At 42.5% G+C, this 24,548-nt stretch overlaps 1 protein-coding gene across 1 annotated transcript in view; it reads left to right on the forward strand.

Moving 5' to 3' along the window:
* lrrc4ba (leucine rich repeat containing 4Ba) overlaps nt 1-23,571 on the forward strand; it is a 36,016-nt gene extending 12,445 nt beyond the window's left edge. Inside the window, exons 2-3 of the mRNA XM_047572564.1 lie at nt 9,801-10,341; nt 13,654-23,571. Of these exons, the coding sequence (XP_047428520.1) occupies nt 10,096-10,341; nt 13,654-15,609 (2,202 nt within the window). The 5' untranslated portion in view covers nt 9,801-10,095 and the 3' untranslated portion in view covers nt 15,610-23,571. The remainder of the gene's footprint in view (nt 1-9,800; nt 10,342-13,653) is intronic.
* Nucleotides 23,572-24,548: the final 977 nt, after the last annotated feature.

Consider the following 24,548-nt stretch of genomic DNA (forward strand, 5'->3'; position numbering starts at 1 on the left):
CTGTATATATATATATATATATATATATATATATATTATTATTATTATTATTTTTTAAGTATTTTACCAAATGTTAAAAAAAAAATCTTGATTTGTTGAAGCTCACTTGTCCCTTGCCCACTTGTTGTTCCAAATACAATCCAAAACTGCTGACAGACAAATAAATTGGCCAAATAAATACATAAATAAATAAAGAGGCATCTATGCAAGGGGGGTTGGAGGCTATCCCAGCTGTCAGTGGGCAAGAGGCAAGGTACAGCCTGGACAGGTTCCCTGTCTTATACAGGGCTAACACAAAAGGACAAACAACAATTCACACTCACATCCACACCTAAGACCGATTTAGAATCATCACTTAATCTAACAAGCTTTTCTTTGGACTGTGGGAGGAAGCACCCAGAGTAAACCCACGCAGACACAGGGAGAACTTGCAAAGTCTGCACAGAGAGAGGCCCCATTTGGCCGGTGGGTTCGAAACTAGAAAGTGGGTTTTTACGTTTCTGTTGTCAGAGCCAGCACCATCCATCTAATAAATACATTTATCAAAATTAAGGGTTTTCTTCTTCTTTTTTTCTTTCTTTTTATTTTTTTAACCATTTAGGAAAATAATCCATGTGGAGTTTATTATCTGAAAAATATTATTTGTAAAAGTGAAGCAAATAATTTACTGGGGCAGAGCTGTAATAAAATATGCAATTATTTGAATATTTTATTTTATTTATTTTACCTTTTTTTATTGTGCTTGAAGCAATGATTTTGTTTAAAGAGTGTATCCAATATGACTAAAAGTATTACCCTGGCTAGTTAGCAAGGTGAGAGATTATTTGATTTAGTAGATGTAGTGGCATGTTTGTCATTCCAGATACAAATCTCTCATACTACATTCTTCAGACCTGTTTCACGTGTAATAATAAGAAGAATCTAAGGTCTCCTCCCCATTCCCCTTCTTTTCCATTACAGATTTGAGTCAGCAGGTATGACTCAAATTTCTACATAAACTTGCACTTGTGGGGAAATCACTGCATGCGATATCAGGGTGGAAAATCAATACCGAGTACAATGGTGGTGTTTTCACCTAAATCTAGCACACTGCTATAACACACCCCTGTCCTTAAGTCCCTGTCAAGGGGGAAGTTATCGACTGGTGTCATTGATTCACCTGCACTAACATCTAACATCTCTGAATATTTCAATAACCCGGGGGTCTCCTTCCCCTGGGAGCCAGACATGAATCAGGTATAACTGAGACAACACAAAGGGCGTTAGTATGCCATTAGTCACACTGCTTACAGTGTGTGTGTGTGTTTGTGTGTGGGCAAGTGACGTCAGGGCTTCATTCACCAGCAAGGCCAGCACTTGTCCAGCTTTCTTTCAATACCAGATGATGGGAGGGTAAACACAGCGGAGGAGGCCGACAGAGGAGACAGAGGGAAGGAAGTAGGGGAGTGTGGGGCTTCCTCTTTCTCATCCAGCACAGCACAACACAGTAACACCACCCCCTTCGTAGCTCCCCATTTACCAACTATTCACAAGCTTCTCCTGTCATAGCCCCCATACTCCCACACCCAGCCCCCCCCCCCCCCCCCCCCACCCCACCCCACCCCCTCTCGATCATTAAGAGAAAACCCTGTACGTGACTCTTCTGCAGAGCCGCTTTTTCTTTTTTTTGTTTTCCATTAAATCACGGATTCTGTGTCCTGATGCAGAATTTCCCTTTTCATTTTTTTAAAAGCCCCCCTGGTCTTTCATCCCAAAGTCAATTTTGCCTGGCGGTTAGTCAAATGCTTTAAATGTGTATAAGTGCCTGTGAAGAGTGTAAGCTTTAAGTGTGATAGACTACCCTGGGACCAGAACGGGGCTGAGAGTGAAGGAAAAATGAGGCTTGATGAACAGACTGGGCTAAAAATGAATGCCGTTTGGTAGCAGACTGTGGAAGGTCTGGATGGGATTATAATGGGCTGATTATGGTGAAACTGTCTCCATGGAAGGCTTACTTTTTGACATGAGTATTAAGTGACGCTAAAGCAAATAAAATGTGTTTCTTTATATCTTTTAAGTTTGTTAACTATTTTTTCGTGGCCCAGATTGCGTGGTGTGCTTTGAACCGACAGCGTGTTGTTCTGCATGATCTGTTTCTTTCACGAGTTGGGGGCAGACTACATAATGCAGGCTGAGTGAAAATTTAGTGGTTATTTAATGTTAACCGGCAGACACTGGTAATCATGTTAACGCTAATTTATCATAGCCTAAATTTGTTTGCTTCTTACGAGCTGTGCAGCACAGAGATCACACTTGAGATAGACCAGCTCCGCCACGGCCCGGGAAAGCTCGGAGAAATGAACGTCTCAGAAAGGAAAAGACCTCACTGCAGCCCGTTACTTGATTATATTGCGGCGTGTCATATTCCCTTCTAATAAGAAGCCGTGAGATGTGACTGATTTCGTCCAAGCACTTTGTGTTCAAATGCAGTTTTGCTGGAGAGGCCAGCCTCTTTGGATATCTGAGTTGATCTAGTATTTAGGGGACATTTGTGGGCTGGTTGAGTTAATTTTAAGTGAACATTGTGGTGCATTCCTGTGTGTAACACGTGAGTAGATTGGACTTCTTTTCATTTCCCAAATTATCAAGCTTAAAGTCGTTATCATTAGTTCTGTGGATGATCAGCTCACCATAAATTTGAGATATATGAACACTGTGGTCAAAGAAGACAGCAGTTTGGAGGACTTTACTGACAACCTAGCAGCAGCTATCTTAGGCTCTGAGACGCTCTCTAGAAATCTCCAACTCAAAGTAAGACACCCAACATTAGAAAGCCACAAAACATTTAAATAAGGCAACTTTGGAATTTCTGTGAGGGACGTGTCTCCTCTTAAGGGCTAACCTCCTTCCCCCCCAACTATCTCCTGTATCAAGATAATGTATCGGCCCAGTCTGTCAGCGGAGGGCAGAGAGCCGAGCTGAAATCAACCCTCCATCTAGCATTAACAGCTAAGATAGCAAACAAGCAGACAAAATGTCAGCATGACTGAGTGTTACTGGAATTTCTTAGTTTGAACTAGCCTTAAAGGGCTCATTAAAAATTTCTCGGTAATGATTTGTGATCTTTTAGTGTTACCCTAGGCACCACTTGACTAGCTGTACAGTTTTAAGGCAAAACTAAGCTTTTTGGAATTATGATAACACTATTTCAAGCACATTCACTGCTATTGCTCAAGTTTTTAAGTTTTTTTTTTTTTTTTAGCTGACTCCGCCATTGCAATTTGGTCTATATATTTTTATATATTAGACAAACAGAGAAAGGAGCACTTGATGATCTTGTGTAAAGGCTGTTGTGGTAACCCTATGGAAACTGCATTGGTCAGGAGCATCACAAGTTAACGATTTGGACGAGCAGCCAAAACTGTGTCCACAAAGACTGGAGAGAGGAGATGATCCTCTCTTCAATACAAGGACTTTGTTCTCCCCAGAGACTTCGCCCCCTAGCGATGCCTCAAGGTGCCAAGACTGTGTCAGTTTGTGAGGAAACATCCTCTCTGTGCTTTTGGCATTCATACACAAGCGGGTTAGAGGAAACAAGGCAGGAGGTGGATGCGGGTGCTTACTCTTGCCCTCTCCATCGCCCCACCACTAACTCACTGCCAGTTATAAGCAATTAGACCACAAGTACTGTCCCCGTTAAAAGACATCTTGTGCGCTGCAAATTCTGCAAGATTGTTTCTGAATCGTTTTTTATTGTTATGTGTTATGTGGTCTGTTAAGGCTGATATTGATGCTGCTTAGATAGAGGGAGCCAATTTCCCTCTGAGTTTTATTTTTCTCTGGGTGGTAAAGGCTCTGAAACAGCAGTTACTGCACAACTCTAAAAGTCTGCAGCAAAACACAAGATGATAACAAAGACTTAACTGCTTTCTGGGGAATCTGGACATTGAATTCAGTTCATGTTAAAAGGTTTTGGTAGTTGCAGTTGATCGATAGTGCTATTAATCAGAAACACCATGTCATATTCATCATCTCAGACGTGGGCCAGCGCTAACAGAATTTTAATAAAAGGTAAATTGATTGAATTGATTCGGTGTATTGATTGAATCAGCGGTTGCCATAAAGCACACTGTGCCTCATAAAATGGCAGCAATGGTACAGTACGGAAAGTTGTCGTATGAAATAAAATGTTTTTTTAAGTTATTATTTTAAATCACTTCCCTGTGTCAGAGCTGTGTGGTGTGCGCGAGGAGATTTTCCGACATCTTAAAACCAGCAACCCTGACTGGTGAGATGTCACCGCCATCAGGAAAGGTCAAGGCTCTATTCCCACTGCACACAACCGGCATGATCAGATTTTCTCTTTTTTCTTTTCTTTTTTTTTCCTCTTGCAGCTGCATGTGCTGCCATCTTGGTGTGTGCCGCGTCATTATTGATGGGCCTCCATGCTGATGCGCAGACAGGATACTGGTGAGAAGGCGCGTGTGACTGTCAGCACATCTGTCTCGTGGTCTTTCATCCTGCGTCTTGTTTTTGGAATCGGCAACAAGGATTTCCATTGAACCGTATATTCTGTCAATTCATGATCAGCGCTGATGATTATTCTGTGATAAGAAAATGTAACTCCTCATTCTTGCTTACAAGGTTACAGAAATGAAGTGAAGGGTAAAATTAACCAAATTCCGATCCTGACGTGACATACTGTATATTGTAGAAACTTTACAGGGCACATCATTGTGTTAAGTATAAAAACATGAAGATGGGGGTCTTTTAACCTTTTCAACCCTACAGAGCCTTCGGCAAGTTAAATATTAAAAATTCAGAGTGCGCAACGAAGCATGACTCAGAAGCACAAAACTTTATTTTAAATTCTCAAGAGATCAAATGTGTCAGGGTGAATTACTGTACTGGGAAATGCAGTATGTGTAAAATGGTGATATGAAATGATCTGTAAAACATGTAGAATTTTTCATTTGATGGAATCATGAAACCTTCAAAAGAGGCTTGGTTTGTTCAATATTTCATAGAACACAGAATATACAGTATCTGCAATGTTGTGCGTGGCAAGGAAATGTTTTACTCATGAAGCTGGTCTTTGAAGCTCCAGGGAAAATTTAATACGAGTGCTGGGGACTATTTCTACTTTCCAGGGATCTATTGACTCCCATTATTTCATGTGTAGTAGTAAATTCCATCAGTATGCCAGTACTATGGAAACTATCAAGTTAGCATCAAGATTGCATTCATTTTCAGGTTATTGTTGATGCATTTAAAAGTTTGTTTCAAAAGCTAGAAGTATAAATTGTCTTCCTGCGGGAACTTGTGTTAACTGCTCAATGATAATGTAATTGGGGGAAAAAAATGCCTGTTTACTGCGGTGGAGTGCTAAACGGAAAATCGGAAAAAATGACTTCAAAAAGCAGGAAATAGTAAAGTTTTTAGCTAAATAAGTTTTTAAAACCAGAAAAAAAAGTCGGCCTGAAGTCATTCCTTTGGTGCAATAAGCAGATGGGCAGGAGAGTAACGCACTGACGTACTTTCTAACATAAAACATACTGATGATCAACTTGAATTTGTGTACAGCAACATGGGTCTGACGGGTCTAGGACTATAATTGTGCATAGAGGTATTTTTTTTCTGTATGTTTGAAATATACTCCAGAGATTCTAACAAGAACTGAGTCTGACTCAAACCAAGAGCTGAAAGATGTTTTAAAAAAAAATTTCCAGCAAAGACTATTTGGTGATAAATCTTTTTAGGGTTATCATTTGGATAGTGGATTTAATATTGTGTGACTAAGAAAAAAAAAACATTTAGTGTAATCATTAGATTTTAACAGACAGGAACTCAGTTTGGTCAGATCTGACTGACAGCTTCTCAGTATGCACATGCAACACAACTATCTGTCATGTGACACAACAAAACCTGACAAAATAGTGTGTTTGAAACCCGCTCCTTCAAAATGTGCGCACCGAGGCATTTTTCACATCAGTCTCATTTCTTTTTATTCACCAGGATGTCATTTTGCCTGCCTTTTAATTTGCCACCACCGGAAAAATGACCCTGACCTTTGCACCTGTGATTTGTGGCTGTTTGACACTGGACGAATTAAACTGTAGCCTCACCATCACTGTCCGCGCTAAATAGGAAAAAGCGCTGCAGCTCGCTGTAGCGCTGCCTCATGGCTTTTGGAGAGTGCTGATGACATGTTTGGTCCATGCCATTTGTATGTAAGTGTGTATAGGGTGCTAATGAGGGAGGACAAGGAGGAGGAGTGGGGTGGATGTGGAATCGGTGGGATACAGCTGGACGGAGTGGGGAGACTGTGGTGAATAGGTAACCATGGTAACTCTGTTGGCTAAGATTTGAATGCAGAGAGAGGAATGAGAGAGCAAAAGGGGGGAAAGGAAGCTGCAGTGTGTTTGTGTTCGGTGGACACAGAGAGAGTGGAGGTTAAGGGTTAATATGCATCATTGTAGCAGGTTAATCTTTCCTCAAACTGTGGGGTCAGTGCAGCGTTTACCCCCGCAACTGGACACTACAGCGTTCCGCATAGGGGAGATGGAAGTCCAGGAAATGTGTACTAGTAGGAAGGAAGGAGGGGTGAATGAGTTTGCAAAAGAGTTTGCAGAGGAAGAGAGTGTTCCTACTTTTATAGAAGGATTTAGGAGATAAGGGGAGGAAGATATCGGGGGAGCCAGACCAGAGAGAGACGATGAGGAGGGGGTGTTACAGGGGAAGACTATTGTAACATGTGGACGGTGACAGCAGTGAGACAGAATACAATCAACCAGTCTCTAACCAGCTGTCAGCTCCAACTAGTCTGTCTTCTCTACGGACTCATCCAAGCTACCATCTTAACCTCAGCCTCAGCCACCACCAGCTCTCTCGCTCTCTTTTTTTTTTTTTTTTTTTTGCACCTCAGCTCGGATGCCGTCTACCTGAAATAGCTCTGGCACTTAGATCTGGCTGGCAAGAGGGGGAAAAAAAGCGTGGCTGGAAATTAAAATACGTAAAAAGGTGAGAGCTGGTTCCAAAAATAACACTGAGCGTCTCCTCATCGACCGGCGTTGGTGAGTCTGTATGTCAGAATCCAGCCCATGAGCAGTCGCAGGGTCATGAGACTGTCCCCCGCTGACTGTTGCGCCGTTGCCCTGCGTTGCAGTTGCTGTTATTGTAGTTGCCGTTGTGCTCTGTCTGAGCAGAGATGCTGCTGCCGATATGATTTATCATAGTGTCCTTGTGTGTTTTTAATGTCATTGAACTTCTGCGTACGCATTATTGATCAATCTTGCCCACACCGATCCAACGCCACCTCTCCTCCCACTCCCTCAGCACCGTCTCTCTACCCTTCTCTCGTTCTTTCTCCACCTCTTTCATATTCATCCTCCTGCTTTGTCTTTTGCATCCAACTCTCCATCGATGTTTTATATGCCTCTCTATGTTGTCATTCCCCTCCCTCCATCTCTGTCTGCTTTATATTCATCTCTCTATTGAGCCTCCCTCCCATCTCTCCTCTCTCTCTATATCTCTCTCTCTTTCTCTCTCTTACTGAGAGATTATTAATATTAATGTCTCTTCCTTTCCCTCCCCATTTCCCTTCTTCCACTTTTTTAATCTTTTTTTTACAACTTATCTTTCTTCCGCACTTCCCACTATTTATACCTCTCTCTAGGTCTTTATCCCTCATCATCCCTTTCACTCAACCTTCCCTCCATCTGTCTCCATCTCTAGCTCTTTCTTCTCCTTTCCCTCTCTCTCTTTCTCCGGCCCTCTCTGCAGCTGTTCAGTATTCATCTATTACTGTAGTGTTGATAATTCCCTTCTCTGCCTGCAGCCATACAGTCATCTATCAGATTAATAATCCTTCTCTCCTTCTCATACTCTGCCCCCCCCCTCCCCTCCCATCTCTTTTCTTACTGTGCCAAGTGAGGATGCTCAGCGTGTCAAATGAGTTTGCATGTCAAAGTCCCATCATTACACCCATCATCATTAATAACTGCATCTTGATTGCCGGATGCCCTTATTTAAGGTTATTCAGATCTAAATAACCTGCAAAGGAGGCTTTCTGCCTCTCCAGGCTGTTGGAGCCCGACTTGACCGGCCATCTATTAGTGTTAATGTAGACTGCGCCATTCGCTACCATTCTCCAGCCCCTAGAGCACACAATGCTTATACAGAACAGAATTAGCATTTTAGTCCCTTCTCCGTGTCTGTGCTACAGAGAAAAGTGCCGCGGCTTCCTGAATTCAGTTGCTTGTTGCTCCCAAGCTTTGGGCCCTTTAGTATTAGTTTAATTAAAGGTGGTGAGTGTAGTATGTTCAGACATCAATATATCATTGAGGTATTAACTGTCATTCCTTGGTATAATTAGTGTTAACAAATAAGACCATGCCAGAGATGACTGGAAGCCTCTCAAGCCTAGTGGTGTTGCTAATGGTTCTCAGAATGAAGACCAAATGTCTCAGAAACACTGGTGCTCCTTGACACAGAGAACATCTTTTAAGCTAATTTAATAATAGAACGGTGTTGATGGTGACTTTTCTTTTTATTCCACTGCTGCTCACTTTGCATCTGCTCTGAAAGAACAGCGGATTTGCTCTGAAACAAAACATTATTTCACACCGTGTAAATATTAAACTTTAAATATTTTTATCTTATGTGGAACATTCTGGTCCGCGCATCACATTTACTTGACAAATTAGGAGTTGTGTTATTTAAATAAGGCTTAAATTAAATCCTCCAACCTGAGCAGCCCCGTTCTCTAAATAGAAAAGTCATTGGATTATATATTAACCAACTGTGTGATTAGGCGTATGCAAAAATTAACTTTTGTTGCCATTTTAATACTTTCAAAAATAATAAACATGCTACATGGAGTTAAGCCCAGTTGTCTTGGATAAAAGAAACACTGACTTTTTGAAATGTGAAAGGAGTTCCCATGTTTTATTCATCCATCGATCCACCCTGACCTCCTCTTTTAGTTAATATAACTACATTACACTGCTTTTATAAACAGTCTTGTGCATGTTTTTTTTTTTTTTTTATGTTCAAACATTGTGTGCAATATCATAATCTATGTGAGGCCTGGAGTGAGTAATTTCTCTTTCTTTCAGTTTTTTTTTTTACTCTGGATTTGACTAAAATGAAAAGAAAAACATGCAGAGGGCAATAAACTGTATTGTGGTGCTTTTTAATGGGCATGTAAATAAATCTCCCAGCTCTGTATTGGATAGTTTTGTTTTTGTAAGCTTTTGTGAATATTCCTTAAAGTATTATTTTTATGTGCATGTACTAAATACTTAAGTTGAATTTAATTACAACCTATTGAAACTCTCCACTGGAAAGTCAGACAAGGATTTCAGTACTTCAGAGTGTGTGTGACGCTTTTTGTGTACTTACATTTCAGAAATTATTTTTTTTCTTTGTATATTATTTTATTTTTTTATGCATAGTCTTGAATATCTTTTACTTCAGATTGCATGTTTTTGCATCTCTACACCTCTGGCTTGAACCATTAATTTCAGAAATCTTCTTCCACCTGCCCTGTAAAACTGTTAAGGATTTGATTTCTGACAAAATGTCTGCTCAGGGATTATGTGGGATTTGATATGAGCAGCGACACAGAATTTTTAATACTTCTGAAAGATTTTTTTTGACAGTCCCTCCCGTGATAAGCTATACTGTAGATGTCTACCTGTTATTTGTTCAATTCATTGTCTGCTGGTGAAAACACAAAGTTCAGTCTGTGTTCTGTCTTTAATATCTGCTCTCTCTCTTTGTCTCCCTCCCTTTGTCTCTCCCTCTTTTGTTCTTCACAGTAACTCCTGGGTTCTTCTCACTTCACAAAAAGCCTCTCTCGAATCCCCAGACAACACAAGAAAAAAAGGGAATAACATCTGTTTATCTGCATATTTCTATGTTCAAAAAACAAGAAGAAAAAAACGCACAGATTGACAAAGGACAGCAAACATCTCAGAGGATGCATATTTAAAAAAAAAACAAATTACCACTGGAGGACTAAAGGGAAAGGGAACATTTTCTCACAAATCCACCAGCGTGGAGTCACCTCACCTGTACCTTCGGATTAAAGAGCAGGGTCATGTCCCAGTTGCCATGCGCATCGCCACGCTGACCTGCCTTTCCGGCCCTTCCCCCTTCCTCTTTCTATTGGCCCAGCTGCTACTGCGGCTCCTCCTCTCTGGGCCGGAGTTAGTGGGAGCCGCGTCCTCCTGCCCCTCCCATTGCACCTGCTCCAACCAGGCCAGCCGAGTCATCTGCACCAGGCAAAACCTGGAGGAAGTGCCCGAAAGCATATCAGTCAACACACGATACCTCAACCTGCAGGAGAACTCAATACAGGTAAAAACTGGTCATCAGGTCAACTCATGCCATGTTGATTTAAAGTGTGCATTTCATGCATAACATCTTTTATACCAACATGATACAGACACATGGCCATATGTCATACATAAATGTGTAGATTACAGTAAAATCTATCTTTGAGGTGCTAAAAAGAAATACAATTATACTATTTATTTCTGCAAATCCCATCACGAATCATTATGTAATTTAATGGTTGTCTGAAAATACTGATTTCTTTCAGCTGCTGGTTGTTTTTCATATAACAATGATCGACTGGAGGTCATGGTTCACTGTGATTTCTATTTACAATTACAGCGGAGCATAATTCACGCAGGGAAAACACACATTCTATCATTTTAAACATGTCAGTATCTCTAGTGTTCACTGTTTCTTTCAGCATTTTGACACATCTTAATAAAGGTATTGATTTGTTTCGTTATAATTGCAGCTATTTATAAAGGTATTGATAGAAGGGACACGTCTCGTTGCTTCAGATGGAAGACTTTCTCTTCACATGTGAATACACGTACAAATCACTTCACATCATTAACATGTGTGTGTTAAATGTTTTAGACCAATACCAGACAAGACATTTGCTTTTGCCGTCAACTGAAGATGTTAGGATTAACTTCTTGATTTATGTTTTCTCCTTGAAATTTTCTTTCTGAGAAAAGACAAGAGTGCTGGCTGTTACAATGGTTGAAAATGGTACTTAAACCTCTGCTGAACTGAGGGAATATTTTATGAATTGAAAGCAAGGAATATTTCCATGACACTGTTCTGCCTTTTGTATGCATTACCAATTTATCCAGAAACCCTAGACAGTGTTTGTGGCTGCAGGGGAAGATCATTAACCACAGACCTTCAATACAAAGCACGTGAATCTCAACATTTATAAACAGAGTGAGCAGATTTTACTCTTTGAAGCAGTTTAAGAAGTAACTGGATTTATACTCATGTTTGTGACAGTGCTTTCCTCTTTTGTGGCTTTTTTATAATTTTTATTTCCTCTAATTAAAACAGCCAGAATCCTAAACATCGTTAAACTCGCCAGTGGATTTAAAGACGAACTGCTCTGTACACTGGACGGTCACATTTTCTCTGTTCCTCTGAGAAAACATCTTATTAAGCGTTTTGTTGCTTTATCAGAGCATAAATGGGACATCACACCACTTGATACTCTGTGTGAGATTTCTGGACATGCTGCTAACGCAGAAGAAAAAAAAACAACTAAAGATTAATAACAGTATTTGTTGTATTTAGTTTTTAACCGTCAAATTTCGATCCGGTTTGTTGTATCCTGCAGCCCCACTTGAAATGATTAAAAATCTAAAAATGTTTTAACACCTGAAGGCATCCTAGATTCTCTGTCTTATTTTTTCTTCCACTGAGTACCCTGAGAGTAAAGCCTTGACAGCTCCCACCCCCTCTTAACATCCTCAGCCCTCCCTCTTTTCTATCACCCCCCCTCTTTGCCTATCAACTCCCCCCTCCCTCTTCCCCCCGCTCCTGCTCTACATACAGAAGAGACAATGGCCTGACTCCAGGAGTCTCTCTGTGTCTCACAGAGGGCTTTGGCCACACATATCTCAAACAGTCAGAGATTTAAGGGGCTTTTAGTCGCGCTCACTAGCTGTGTGTCTTTGACTTCTGGCCAAATAAGCTCCAGTTGGACCACACCAATGCTAGAGTTATGTCCAGGGCCTCGGGCACCCATGTTTTTGAGAATCGTGCAGAAAAAAACATCTCATGAGGTTGTTCATAGACTACATTAAAGAAAAGTGTGACAGAATATTCTGAGAGGAATTTGTCTGATTTCAGATTTTGACATTTGTGGCGACAGCTCATATGAGTAGTCCAACACTGATAATCAGCTTATTAGCAGGGGATTGTAATGTGTCAGTGAAGTTCCCCTGAGTCTCACAGAAATAATGGTATAAAAAGCATTCCAGTGTCAAGAGCAGGCAATGAAATAAGGTCAGAGTATAAGGAAATGGATAGTGTTTACATTAAGTTAACCATAGTGCTTAGAAATGTAACAAAGATATGTATAAATGCTACTTTTGTCACGCATTAAACTCCAACCTAAGAAATTGTAACTTTTGCCATGTTCCTGTCAGTTGTGCGCAGGCCTTGTTTAAATCAAATTCTTGATTTTTGTCACAGGGTGTTTTTAGCCCTTTACTTTAGCTGTGGAACTAAATCTGAGGGTAATCTTCAAAACAAGATAACTGTGCTCCATAGCACTAAGGGGTTATTGATTTGGGCTTTACTGTACCACCACTATTTACAACCTTTAATCATGGATCGGTGCGCTTACTATAACTCTGTCTATCATCAGATGCATTTTGTTTTACTGGTAACATAACAGTGACCCTTGGCTCGTGTCCCTGTCTGACTATCCCAGCAATAGTCACTGGGATGGAAAGGTCAGCTGTTACTATCTTAAGCAGAGTAATAAATCTTATTATTAAATCATATTTTTAAGAATTAAGAACTTGAGATTGTCTTTGCACACAAGTTGCAACTAAATTTTGTTTGGCAGTAATCTCTAGTGACAGCTTGAGGTCAAGTGCTTGGTACAAGGATGGTACATTCCTTCGGCAGCCTTTTCACAGCCATGGGGAAAAAGCAGTGTTTGATTTTGTTGGTGCTGGCCTCATGACTCTGAGTCGAGGGGAGGCGACTGATCAGGGATTGTCATGGGTGAGTGGGGTTCCTATGGATCTTTGTGGCTCGTCTGAGGAGATGGTTCAAGTAGATCTTGTCTAGATGTGGAAGTGGACCCTACAATGCACACAGGCATCTTGATGACCTGCTGTGGCTGTTTTTTTTTGTTTTGTTTTGTTGTTTTTTTTGTCTGCTGCGGTGCGGCTTGCATACCACACCGTACATCCATAGGTTAGCATGCTCTCTATAGTGCAACAGTGAAAGTTCTTCAGGAGAGGTGGAGGGAGTTTGTTCTTCCTTAGCATTCTCAGAAAAAATAGACACTTTTCTTGACATGCATTTGAAATTTTTTGCAAGCTATATGTATCTAAATTCTCTAATATGACAGTACTGCAGCTGTGTCAAAATCCATTCTTCCATTGTATTATTATCCATTATCCATTATTCTAAATACATCAAAAATAAAAGTCAGTAAAAAAAAGGTGTATGCGATTATCCACTATGTGGAATGCTGTCACATTTTTTTAATCTATCCGACACATTCCATCATCATTTAACCACATCTTTTAGTCTGTCTGTAAACTGTACATTAACATGTCATATATTGTACAGTAACTCCATCATTATTTGTCCTTTCAGGTTATCAAGTCAGATACTTTCAAGCACTTGAGGCACCTTGAAATCCTACAGCTCTCCAAGAATCAGATACGTCAGATTGAAGTTGGAGCTTTCAATGGCCTCCCCAACCTCAACACACTGGAGCTCTTCGACAACCGCCTCACACTGGTGCCATCACATGCCTTTGAGTACCTCAGCAAGCTACGGGAGCTGTGGCTGCGCAACAACCCTATTGAGACTCTGCCAGGCTATGCCTTCCACCGCGTGCCCTCGCTACGTCGCCTGGACCTGGGTGAGCTCAAGAAGTTGGATTTCATTTCTGATGCGGCTTTTGTGGGCCTCATTAATCTACGGTACCTGAATTTGGGCATGTGTGGGCTGAAAGACATTCCCAAGCTTACAGCACTTGTGCGTTTAGAGGAACTGGAGCTGTCAGGAAACCGTCTGGAGATAATCCGTCCTGGTTCCTTCCAAGGCCTGGTGTCTCTTCGCAAGCTGTGGCTAATGCACTCACAAGTTTCAGTTATTGAGCGTAATGCTTTTGATGACCTGAAAAACCTGGAAGAGCTCAACCTGTCCCATAATTCCTTGCACTCCTTGCCCCATGATCTTTTCACACCTCTTCACCAACTGGAGAGGGTGCATCTGAATCACAATCCCTGGGTGTGCAACTGTGATGTTCTTTGGCTTAGTTGGTGGTTGAAGGAGACGGTGCCCAGCAACACAACTTGTTGTGCCCGCTGCCATGCTCCCCCCTTCTTAAAGGGCAAGTACATTGGAGAGCTTGACCAGAGCCACTTTACCTGCTATGCACCTGTCATTGTGGAACCACCTACAGACCTCAATGTCACTGAGGGTATGGCGGCTGAGCTTAAGTGTCGCACAAGCACTTCCACAACATCTGTCAACTGGATCACCCCTAATGGCACTCTAATGACCCACGGTTCTTACCGGGTGAGGATATCCGTTCTACATGATGGCACACTCAACTTCACAAATGTCACCCTGCGAGACACTGGCCAATACACCTGCATGGTCACGAATGCTGCTGGTAATACTACAGCAACTGCTGTCCTCAATGTTACAGCTGCTGATGCAAGTGTAAACTATACCTACTTTACAACAGTTACTGTAGAAACTGTGGAGACTGGCGGAGGAAACGATTATGCATTGGTCGCCATCAATGAGACCTTCATTAGTGTCCACCCTGGCCCCACTCCCTCTGATTTGTGGCCAAATGGTGTTCCTACTACAGACTCCTCTCTATCTGCTGGCTGGTCCTCCTCCTCTCCCCGGGCCACTCGACCCACCTTCACTGTGCCCATCACTGAACCAGGCTTCTCAGGCCTGGATGATGTGATGAAGACCACCAAGATCATCATTGGCTGCTTCGTAGCCATTACCTTCATGGCAGCAGTGATGCTTGTGGTGTTCTACAAGCTGAGGAAGCAGCACCAGCTGCATAAACACCATGGCCCTGCTCGTGCCATTGAGATCATCAATGTGGAGGATGAGCTTGGTGCTGGGGCCAGTGGTAGAGGCAGTGGCATCTCAGGAGGCTCCACCGTGACACAAGGCGGAACCAGTGGAATAGGAGGGGGCCAGAGCCACAGGCTACATCACCCGGAGATAGTCAACCTGCCAAACCTGGCACGATCAGAGCACATCAACCACTACTATAAAACCCATCACTTCAACAACAACATGATGAGCCTGGGCTTGGGCACAGGTTCAGGTGTTGGCCTCAACAACAACAACAATCCCTCACCATGCTCTCAGTCACAGAACATATCCTGTTCCCAGGTTCCAACCTCCACTTGCGGGGGACCAACCTCAAGTGGCACCCTGCCCTCTCCTGTGCCCCTACCCCAGCTGGGTCTCCACAGTTCTCTGAAAGGCCTAATGGGAAAAGGCCAGAATGAGCCACTACTTTTTAAGAGTGGCTCAAAGGAAAACGTGCAGGAGACTCAAATCTGAGTAAAACATGAGGGTAGAAGTGTGGGGTTAAGAAGAAAGGAATGGTGAATAGAGACATTGATAAAGCTTGCACCTATGAGTGCATCAGACTGATAGTAGCCTATTGTCCTCATGGACTGATTTCAGATAAAATTTAATAGTATCTGCTTTGTGTTGTCAGTCTGTTGACAGAGGGAAGCAGACAGGAAGATTCAAGCAGACAGAACAGTATTTGATAAGCAGTAGTCCCACCCATAACACTGTTAAAACTAACAGACAAAAACGTATACGATCATTCATTAATGTGTGCAACCTGCTAGAGTCTTTGCCAAAGTCCAAGATAAAGCCAACTCAGTGGAATGTGCAATGAGCCTCTCTAGGTTTTATACAGATTGCTTAGTATATTTCCAGACACATCCGGTGTATATACTTGGAGGGAGACATAATATTGGCCATTGGACATGTTGTCAGATTAGTGTTTGGCAGAAACACTGAATAACAAACAATGATTTGGGTAAATGGTATGGTCCCAGGTTTCCAGGAAGCACTAAAACACAGACAAAGCAAAATTAGAGCAGTGCAGCGATGTAGTCCACAAAATACGTATCAGACTTTGCAGGGAGACAAAACAAAAACAATTGTTTTATGTTTTTTGTTTGTTTGTTTGCTTTTTCAGAGGTTTCACTCTCACATATTCACTTTTTCCCCTTCACACTTTACTGGCTACTGTCTTCTTGGAAAGAGGAAAGAAATGCAAAGTTTTATCACAGAAGAAGACATTAAGGACAAAGACAGATATAAAAAGGACAGAAAGTACATATTATATATACCGTAAATATATTTTCATTCAAAGAAATAAATTATAAAGAATCTTTATTAAGCTTCTGACTGAAATCTACAAGGACTGAAGAATATATATATATATATATAAATATATATATATATATATATATCAAAAGAAAAAAAACACTGCTGTTTTAGTGGCTCTCCTTTACAACTTTTCTCAACTTGTAACAAAATGGCCACTCTGACTGTGCTGCATAAGGACACACGTGGGAGAGTGGCAACCATTGAGAAGGAGCTAAAACAAAACAAAACAAAACAAAACAAAAAAACGGCGTGTTTGAGTGAATTTATTTTGATCTCAACGTTTTTCTAGCCACAGAAAGTGTTTTCCCTCTCCTGTCGCATTCACATAAACAGGGTCACAGGAGGCGGAAGATCCAAAATATGACTTTGAAATACAGTACAGTATTAATAATAATGATCAGAATGTTAATAATGATAACAAGCTTTAGCTTTATTTGTCATAGGACATTAAACGATCAAGGATATGTTACAATATTTTACTGTACATATTACTAAATTGTTGCACATGCTAATTTAGCATGCTCTGAAAACTCAAACATCTGGTTTCAACATATACTTTAAGATATATAACAATAATTATATGACATATTGTTATTGTGTTATCATTATTATCATTCATATGAGCATTATTAATACTACTCAGGCCTACAAATAACTGAGAAGTACTTTTTTCATTTGTGTATGACACTGTTTATGACTGATCCTGTCGGCTAATAAACATCAGTGGGACAGACTCGGCGTTCCACTAAGTGAGCTCCACATGCATCAGCAGGAAATAACCGGGCCCTCAAAATGGCTTCCTCAGTCCAGCCGTCACTGACTCCTCTGCTCTGATTCTGAGGAACCCTCATATTATCACGCATTACAGACAGGACATGTACCTTTGACGAAGACTGCACCTTTGCAGAGGATTATTACACAACTGTATCTCAGTGTTATCGTGTATGAGTGGATTTCATGGCAGCAAGGAGCTAAATGGACGACAGGCATTGCCAAGCACTTTTTTAAAGGTAAGCAATGCTCGTTCAGTAGAGAAGAAGCTGGCATACAGTACAGTACACAGTGGGTGACATTTTTTCTAAAGTAAAAGGACAGTTAAATGAAAAAATATAGAAACTTATAGATCTCTTTTAAAAAACAAAACTATTATGATAAGTGTTTTTCATTTTGGGTTTTTATCTAGTTTCATTATTTTTGTTTGTTTTTTTTTAAATCAAGTGTTATCTTTATTGTAATATTGTTATTGTTATTATAATTAGCTAATTACACTGGTTATAATTATGAGAGATGTTCTGTTAGCAGAGGTCACTTTGAAAAATTAAAAAAAACCTGGCACATAAAATGGCAGTTGAAGTCTGTGAAACTTGGTGGCTATTATTTTGTTCTTTATGTTATGATCAACTTCAATTGTGATATCACTGTTTGTATCTCTTTGGCTCTTCTTGAGATGAGACATAGCGAATGTGAAATGGTCAGCACCGGGTCCTTTATTTTTCTTTTCTGCACAGGGGGACAGGAAAGGCCCTGCTCTGGTTTACAATCTCACTCACGCTCACTCTGTACTTTCGTGAATGTCATCGCCATCACAGTGCTCAGAGTGCGTTTGCGCTGTGTCAACACATCGTTGTCATGACTACACGCTCAGACTAATGCGCCAAACGGCGTCACCATCAGCGCCTCATAAGGCATCCCGTTGCCCCTCGTCAGTCACGTTTCGTTGAGGTCCCATATCTCAGCGAGCTGGCCAGTGTTCCTTCAGTGGTAGCAAATCAACCTGAGCATTGTACTCATGCCCTCACATAAAACTCCCCCTTCCCCTCCACCGCTCCAACCCTCAGCATCCTGCCATCAGGTTTCCCTGGCAACTGTTGCCGCTGCGACAGCCCTTATCACAGTGTCTTGATTTAGGTTTCGAATACTGAGTCAGAGGACAGTAGAGACTTTCAACCACCCCCCCTTTTGCCAGGTAATTTGCCCCCGTCATGTTCCTTGTTAATGTTTTTAATTTGCTTACACCAGCGACCATGTGTACCACAATGCTCACTTATTGTTCATGCAATTTACATCCCCCTATCCCCTATGCATTTAATTTCCATAGGCCCTACACCATTGCTAAACACATGTATGCAACCCACACTTGTGATTAACCCTCATGCGGATCATCAGCCATTAACATATTCGTTTCCCAGCGAAAGGAATCATATTCCCATTCACTACTCATTTACATATTCATTTTCCTCTGTGTGTGCGAATAACGGAAACTATCATGTGGGCATGCTCATGGGTAAGAGTGCTGTGTGTGTCAGTTTTATCGCTGGCTGAAAGCATAGACTGTTATAAAAGCTATTTACCCCTAATTCCTCAGATACTGCGTGCCCTGCCCATCCCCTGTAGTAGCTCATCACTTTGAAAAGCATTGTGTAGCCCCTATAGCTCCTGTGAAGTGGCACAAACCAGAGGCCATGTTACTGAGGCTTGGTGTTAGAGAGCGCAGTGGTTGAGCTGGAGACAAACAGTCACAGTGCTGCAGTGTCTGAGTCACAGCGCACTGAACACACTCCCAACAATCTAATGGAAATGCTGTGTTTACTGTGCAGGAAGGGACCTGCTCATTCACCCATTCAGGGAATAGGTGAAAAACACCAGGATATGGGTGTGTGTGAGAGCGAATGTGTGTTTTTATTGCATGTACAGCTCGGGATTATAAAATGCCTGTTCTACTGTTGTGTAAGGGAAAGCATCAGGACATTTGAAGTGGTGTGCTGTTTATGGCAAAAGATGTTACACCCGTTGTTGATGGAATACTGCTCAATGTGTGCACGCGTGCACATGCGTGTGCCCATGTTCAGGTGGGCTTATGCTAGCTGAGTCGTATAAGGAGAGGAAGAGGAAGGAGGGGTGGTCAGACCTCCATTTTAAATCCCCAGTTTAAACCAGCTCTCTCTCCTGCCTCGGGCTACTTTTATGATCTTCTCAGTGACACTTTGAGTAAAAAACCAAAAGTTTTTTTTCCCCCCTTAAGAAGCCCACCCTTCCATCTTCTTTCCCTCTTCCTCTTCATATAAGGATAAACCGAAATGATTAAAGGTCTGTTCCTGTTAGTGTTTATCTTCATTGTTTTGCTCTGGCTCAGCCACATAAGAGAGTAACACCTGTTGGTGAAGCTTAAGTGATTTTTAATGTGCACATTCATTGGCTGTGCTTGTGGTTAATCGCCTTGACGTTGATGTGACTTTTACTCATAACCGTAACGATGCACATGGAACGGTTCGGGGCCCCTCTGTTATGGTGGGCGAGGTTTGTGTAATCACAGAAATGAGGACATTCCAAGTTCAGCTCAGTAATGTTAGAAAACGCAACCATATTCACACCAGTCCCTGAGGATGGCAAGGCACACATGTTAACCTCAGCACTACAAGCCCTGTGTGAGCTCCACACTGCTTAATTTCTTCTCTGTCAACCAACCTTTAAAAATAGCCGTGAAGCCACAGCAGAGCTCAATGCATTATTGATACTCATGGTGTCAATGATGCATGTGCTTAGGCACCAGTGCTAATTTTCTGCACTCTGCAGAGGTCAAATGCATACGCTGGTTGTAATTTATATGCATCGTTATTGCTGTTGTTTTTTTCACTTGGTCTCCATGATGGTTCATAGGGGCCAAATGTTGCAGCTTGTCACCTCACGGGACGGCTGGTGTGATTCTGATAAGCGCGCCAGTGTTTTGTGCACCACTGTGTCATCGAGACTCCACCCCCAATCTCACTATGGTTCACTTTGCTTCGCCACGACTTTAAGATGTTTGGCAGCCAGGGCCTGCTTTCATCACCATCACATTAGTCCGATTTGGTGGCACCAGCTCGTAAGCTCATTCTGCTCATTCGCATTATGAATGAAGAATTTTTTTTTTTGTTGCTGCTTGGAGCTCGGGATGAGATGTGCACAGACATTTTTCTGTGTCATCACTATGAAAAGCCCGCCCTGCAACCATTCATCAAACCTGACCGCACACACAAGCATGTCTACATGCAAGGGCCACACACACCCACGCAACGTCCTCCGACACTGACAGGCTGACTAATTTATTGATTGAGGTGGAGCTTTCTTAAACAATCTGCGGCTGAGTGCAGTGGAGGTTAATGCAAACCTCTCAGCCACTGCCATAGTGCTTCAGTTCACGCGCGTGAGCTTTATATCCTGTGAAGGTGTCCTTAATTTGAGAATTGCAGAGACATTAGTGTATGGCTTAGTCCCTCGTTGCCTTGGAAACACTGTCGTTGGTCACAAGATGTCCATTTTGGTCGTCTTGTGAGCTTTCAGCTGCGTGGAGTCGGAGAGGGCAGTCAGTGTGTGTGGGCTGTGACGTGAGAGTGATGAGTGGTGTTTCATCCCAGATGACTATCTCCTCTGTGTCACTCAGCTGTAGGTCAGAGGGCCTAAGAGCTTCAGCTCAGAAGAAAGCTGAGAAAAAATCCACAGACTCACTGAAATAGTAAAATGGGACATGCTCAGAGTCCATGTAATTGTAAAGTACCGATTAATGGAAATACTAAAGCTGGAGCGCTGCTTAACACAGAGCTTCTCATGAATGCTTTATAAAGGAGAATATCATCGCTGTCATGTGGAAATCTTGTAACTCCAATTTTGAACATCAGTGGAGTGATTACATTTTGAAATTTGCACTGAGACTAAACTGCCATTTGTGTTGGTGTCACAACTGCATGGGGTAAAAAAAAATCTTGAAGTTCAAAAGAAGCCTGTTTTTCTTACAGCCAGAGAAGCTGTGCAAGGTTTTCACCCAACAGCGACCATGTTGCACTTTCAGACACAGCTTTGTGTTTTGAGAACAATCTGGGATGTTGCAGATCGTGTTGGGATTCGGGAACATGCTTCTGGAGCAACTTCATGCCCTGGAGTGCAGTGGGAAACTCCTCTCCAGTTTTGCGATGTGTGTGGAATTGTGCTGGAATGTCCTGAACTGGCCTTAACTATTAACGGATGTGCTGACCCAGCAGCTGTGCTCCTCTCAGCGGACCGGCTCACACTTACGTTTCCAAACGTGCATTCCCTTCCATCTGCAACAGTTCAGCTTCCAGATTTACTGTTTATGGGAACTTTGGCTCGGCATCATAATCCCACTCTGCCGTGTGTGATGTTTGTTTGAAGCTGGGCAGAAGCCATAAACTACATTTCAACACTTTGAAGTCTAAATTCGGGAGCACCTTATGGAGGATCTAAGCTGATCTAAGCTGATGGCTTGATAATGAGTATGCCTAAAACTTACCCACCTATTGGGGTGGCAGATTCCCCAGAGGACGTGACGTCAGCCCATATGGGCTCTGAAGTCGACTGGTCTGAGAAAGGTGAAATTAGCGCAGAAATCAGCTCCGACCCAGATAAGCCTCCCCAGCTGAGGCTTAGATTCAGACCTGCAGTGGAAGAAGTTTTAAAAAGGCAGGAGACGGTTGTAAACAGTCATCAATATGAAATTCACTTTTACTGGAGATATTGATTTTTCTTTACCCTTTTTTTGGTCTCCACCCCCACATACCAGCCAGTGAGGCACGCTGCTTTTCTCATTGGTGCTGATTTATTTATCCAGTCTGGCCCTTAGTACCCTCATTTCACATCTGTTCTCATTTCTGCGTGCACTCTATGTGACACCAACCTCACAAGTTATATTTTTATGTTCATGAACTGCTACCAGCGACTTACGGTGGGCACGAAAGTGGCCTCCAGTGTCCTCAAGCCGTGGTGTTTGTGTGCAACGCATCACGGCCGCGGCACATACACCAGACAGTAAAGCCCGCTCGCCGCGGCGCAGCTTCTGTCGCCTTGGGCTTCCCCACCCTGTGGGCCGAAAGGAAACAGTGACAAGGGAGGACAGGGCAGGCAGAAATAGAGAAACAGAAAGGACAGATAGACGGAAAAGAGATGAGGACGACAGGACGAATGAAAGATGACACTGAGAGACATCCTGTCACTCCATATCTATGTAGGTTTTAGTCCACATGTGTGAACATGTTTGAATGTGTGATGTGTGCAGAAATGTCTCTCTCTTACACACACACGCGCAGACTCTATGTGCTGTGTGTGTGTTTGTATATCTGCATGAGTTGCATCAGTATGCATATTTATGCATACGTCCGAATGGCTTGCATTTGAGTGCGCACTGTATCCGTGTTTGTGTATCTGTGAGCAGCAGAGATAAAGACATGAAGGAGGAAGGGCCGCCGTGGTGCTTATATGTCACCCAGCGCCGGAGGGTGAATGACTCTTCTCTGTCCCCGACCCAAGGGAGGCAGAGGAGGAGCATGGCTGACATCTCCTGCTTCTCTGCCTTTTTCTTGCCCTCTCCTTCAGAAATGTAGCTGAAGCTTCAGTCACGGCCTCTCCCTCTCCTTCTGAGTCACACGCAGCATACTCATATGCTCACTTGCTCGCAGGAGTGCGTCTTGTATTATTCCCTTCTCCTCCTCTCATGCTTCTCATCCCCATAACCCTTCTGTTCTCCTCCTCTGCTCTTTTCTATCTACCTCATACTTCCTGTTTCACCCCTCCCACCTTCTCCTTCTGCCATTTTTCACGCCCCTGCAGCTAGATGTCGAATTGGGATTCTGTATTAACCCCTCGATCCACACAAACACACACACAGTCGCTCCCATGCTGCCATTCACCCCCTAAACCACTCCGATCCTCTCTCAGGAAAATGGAAAACAAAACCCACAACAAAACAAGGCTTCTGATATTTCCTTCCCTCTGTTCAATTAAACATGGCCTCCATCTGCTTCTTTGTTTCTCTTTGGCTTTTCTTCTGCAATATTGACTATGGTTGTTCTTGTGATTGTTTCTTAAGACTGTGTTTTAACCTGTTACAACTACAGATGTGCGTATTAACACTGGAGGAACATGTCACGGGGTGTGTGTGTGTGTGTGTGTGTGTGTGTGTGTGTGTGTGTGTGTGTGTGTGTGTGTGTGTGTGTGTGGATGTGCGAGAGGAGGGTGGAATTGTTCTGCTTCAAGGTTCTGTGCCAAATCTTTTTCAGAACATTCAATCTCTGTTCATGTGCCATACTGAGAAATTTATGAAATAAAAATAACATTTTTCACAAATTTCCAAGTGAGATTGTGTTGCTTATTTTTGATTGTAGCTCTATTAACTGTTAGCGCTGAGACAGAAGTGGAGCAAGTGGAGGACCGACAGAGGCAGACCTTGCCTGTGCATGGACCGCGTGTGAATGAATTCAGGAGTGTTCTTCCGCGTTATTTTTTTTCTCTTCCTTCGGGTGGCGTCAGTTTTTTCTCAGCGTGCCGCAGCAGTGTTGCAGAACGTATGCGAGTGTTTTGAAGGCATTGTGTCAGTGTGTTAAAGCTGATTTGACACTGAGGCTGTGGACCAGCTGGCGGCAGGGTGTGTACTGTGACCCAAGCCACTGACCTACGCCTGCGCCCTGCGTCTGCCTGCATGCGTGTGCCTTTGTGTTTGTGTGGGTGCATGTCTGCGTGTGTTGTTCGTGGGATGTTGTTTAGCCTGCGGTGAACACTTAACTTGTGCTGGTTGGGGGTTTGCCAAGAGGTCAGCTTCTGAATGCTACTGACTCAGGGTTACAATTATTGCTTTGGCGTGTCTGTGTTCGTACGCCTGTGTGCGTGTGTGTGCGGATGGGGGGTGGGATTGGGTACAGGATTGTAGGATCGTGTCAGCATTGATCCCCTTGCTCTGATTCTCCTGTAACGTTTGATGAATGAAATGTTTCATTAAACTATTCTAATATCATAGCTCTTGTGTTTAACTACCTCTCGATCGAAAACAAATGCCCTGAGCTCTGAGAGTGTTAGATGTTGTTAGACGGCAGTGATTTCGAGATTAAGCTTCGCTGTAAAGCTGAAAGTTGTGCACGGCTAATGATAAAAAACATCCATATTGTGTAATTGTGTCCTCACGAGCAGGGCCCAGTGTTCTCACAGAGGCTGTGTACAGTATTATAAATGTCCAACTTTAAATTGTGTTCAATAATGTAATCTGGAATGAAATATAATCAATGACTCTCAGCCAAAGCAAGCTGATAGATTTGAATGGCCTTGAATGT

The sequence above is a fragment of the Mugil cephalus genome, chromosome 20 (genome assembly GCF_022458985.1).
Source record: "Mugil cephalus isolate CIBA_MC_2020 chromosome 20, CIBA_Mcephalus_1.1, whole genome shotgun sequence".
NCBI lineage: Eukaryota > Metazoa > Chordata > Actinopteri > Mugiliformes > Mugilidae > Mugil > Mugil cephalus.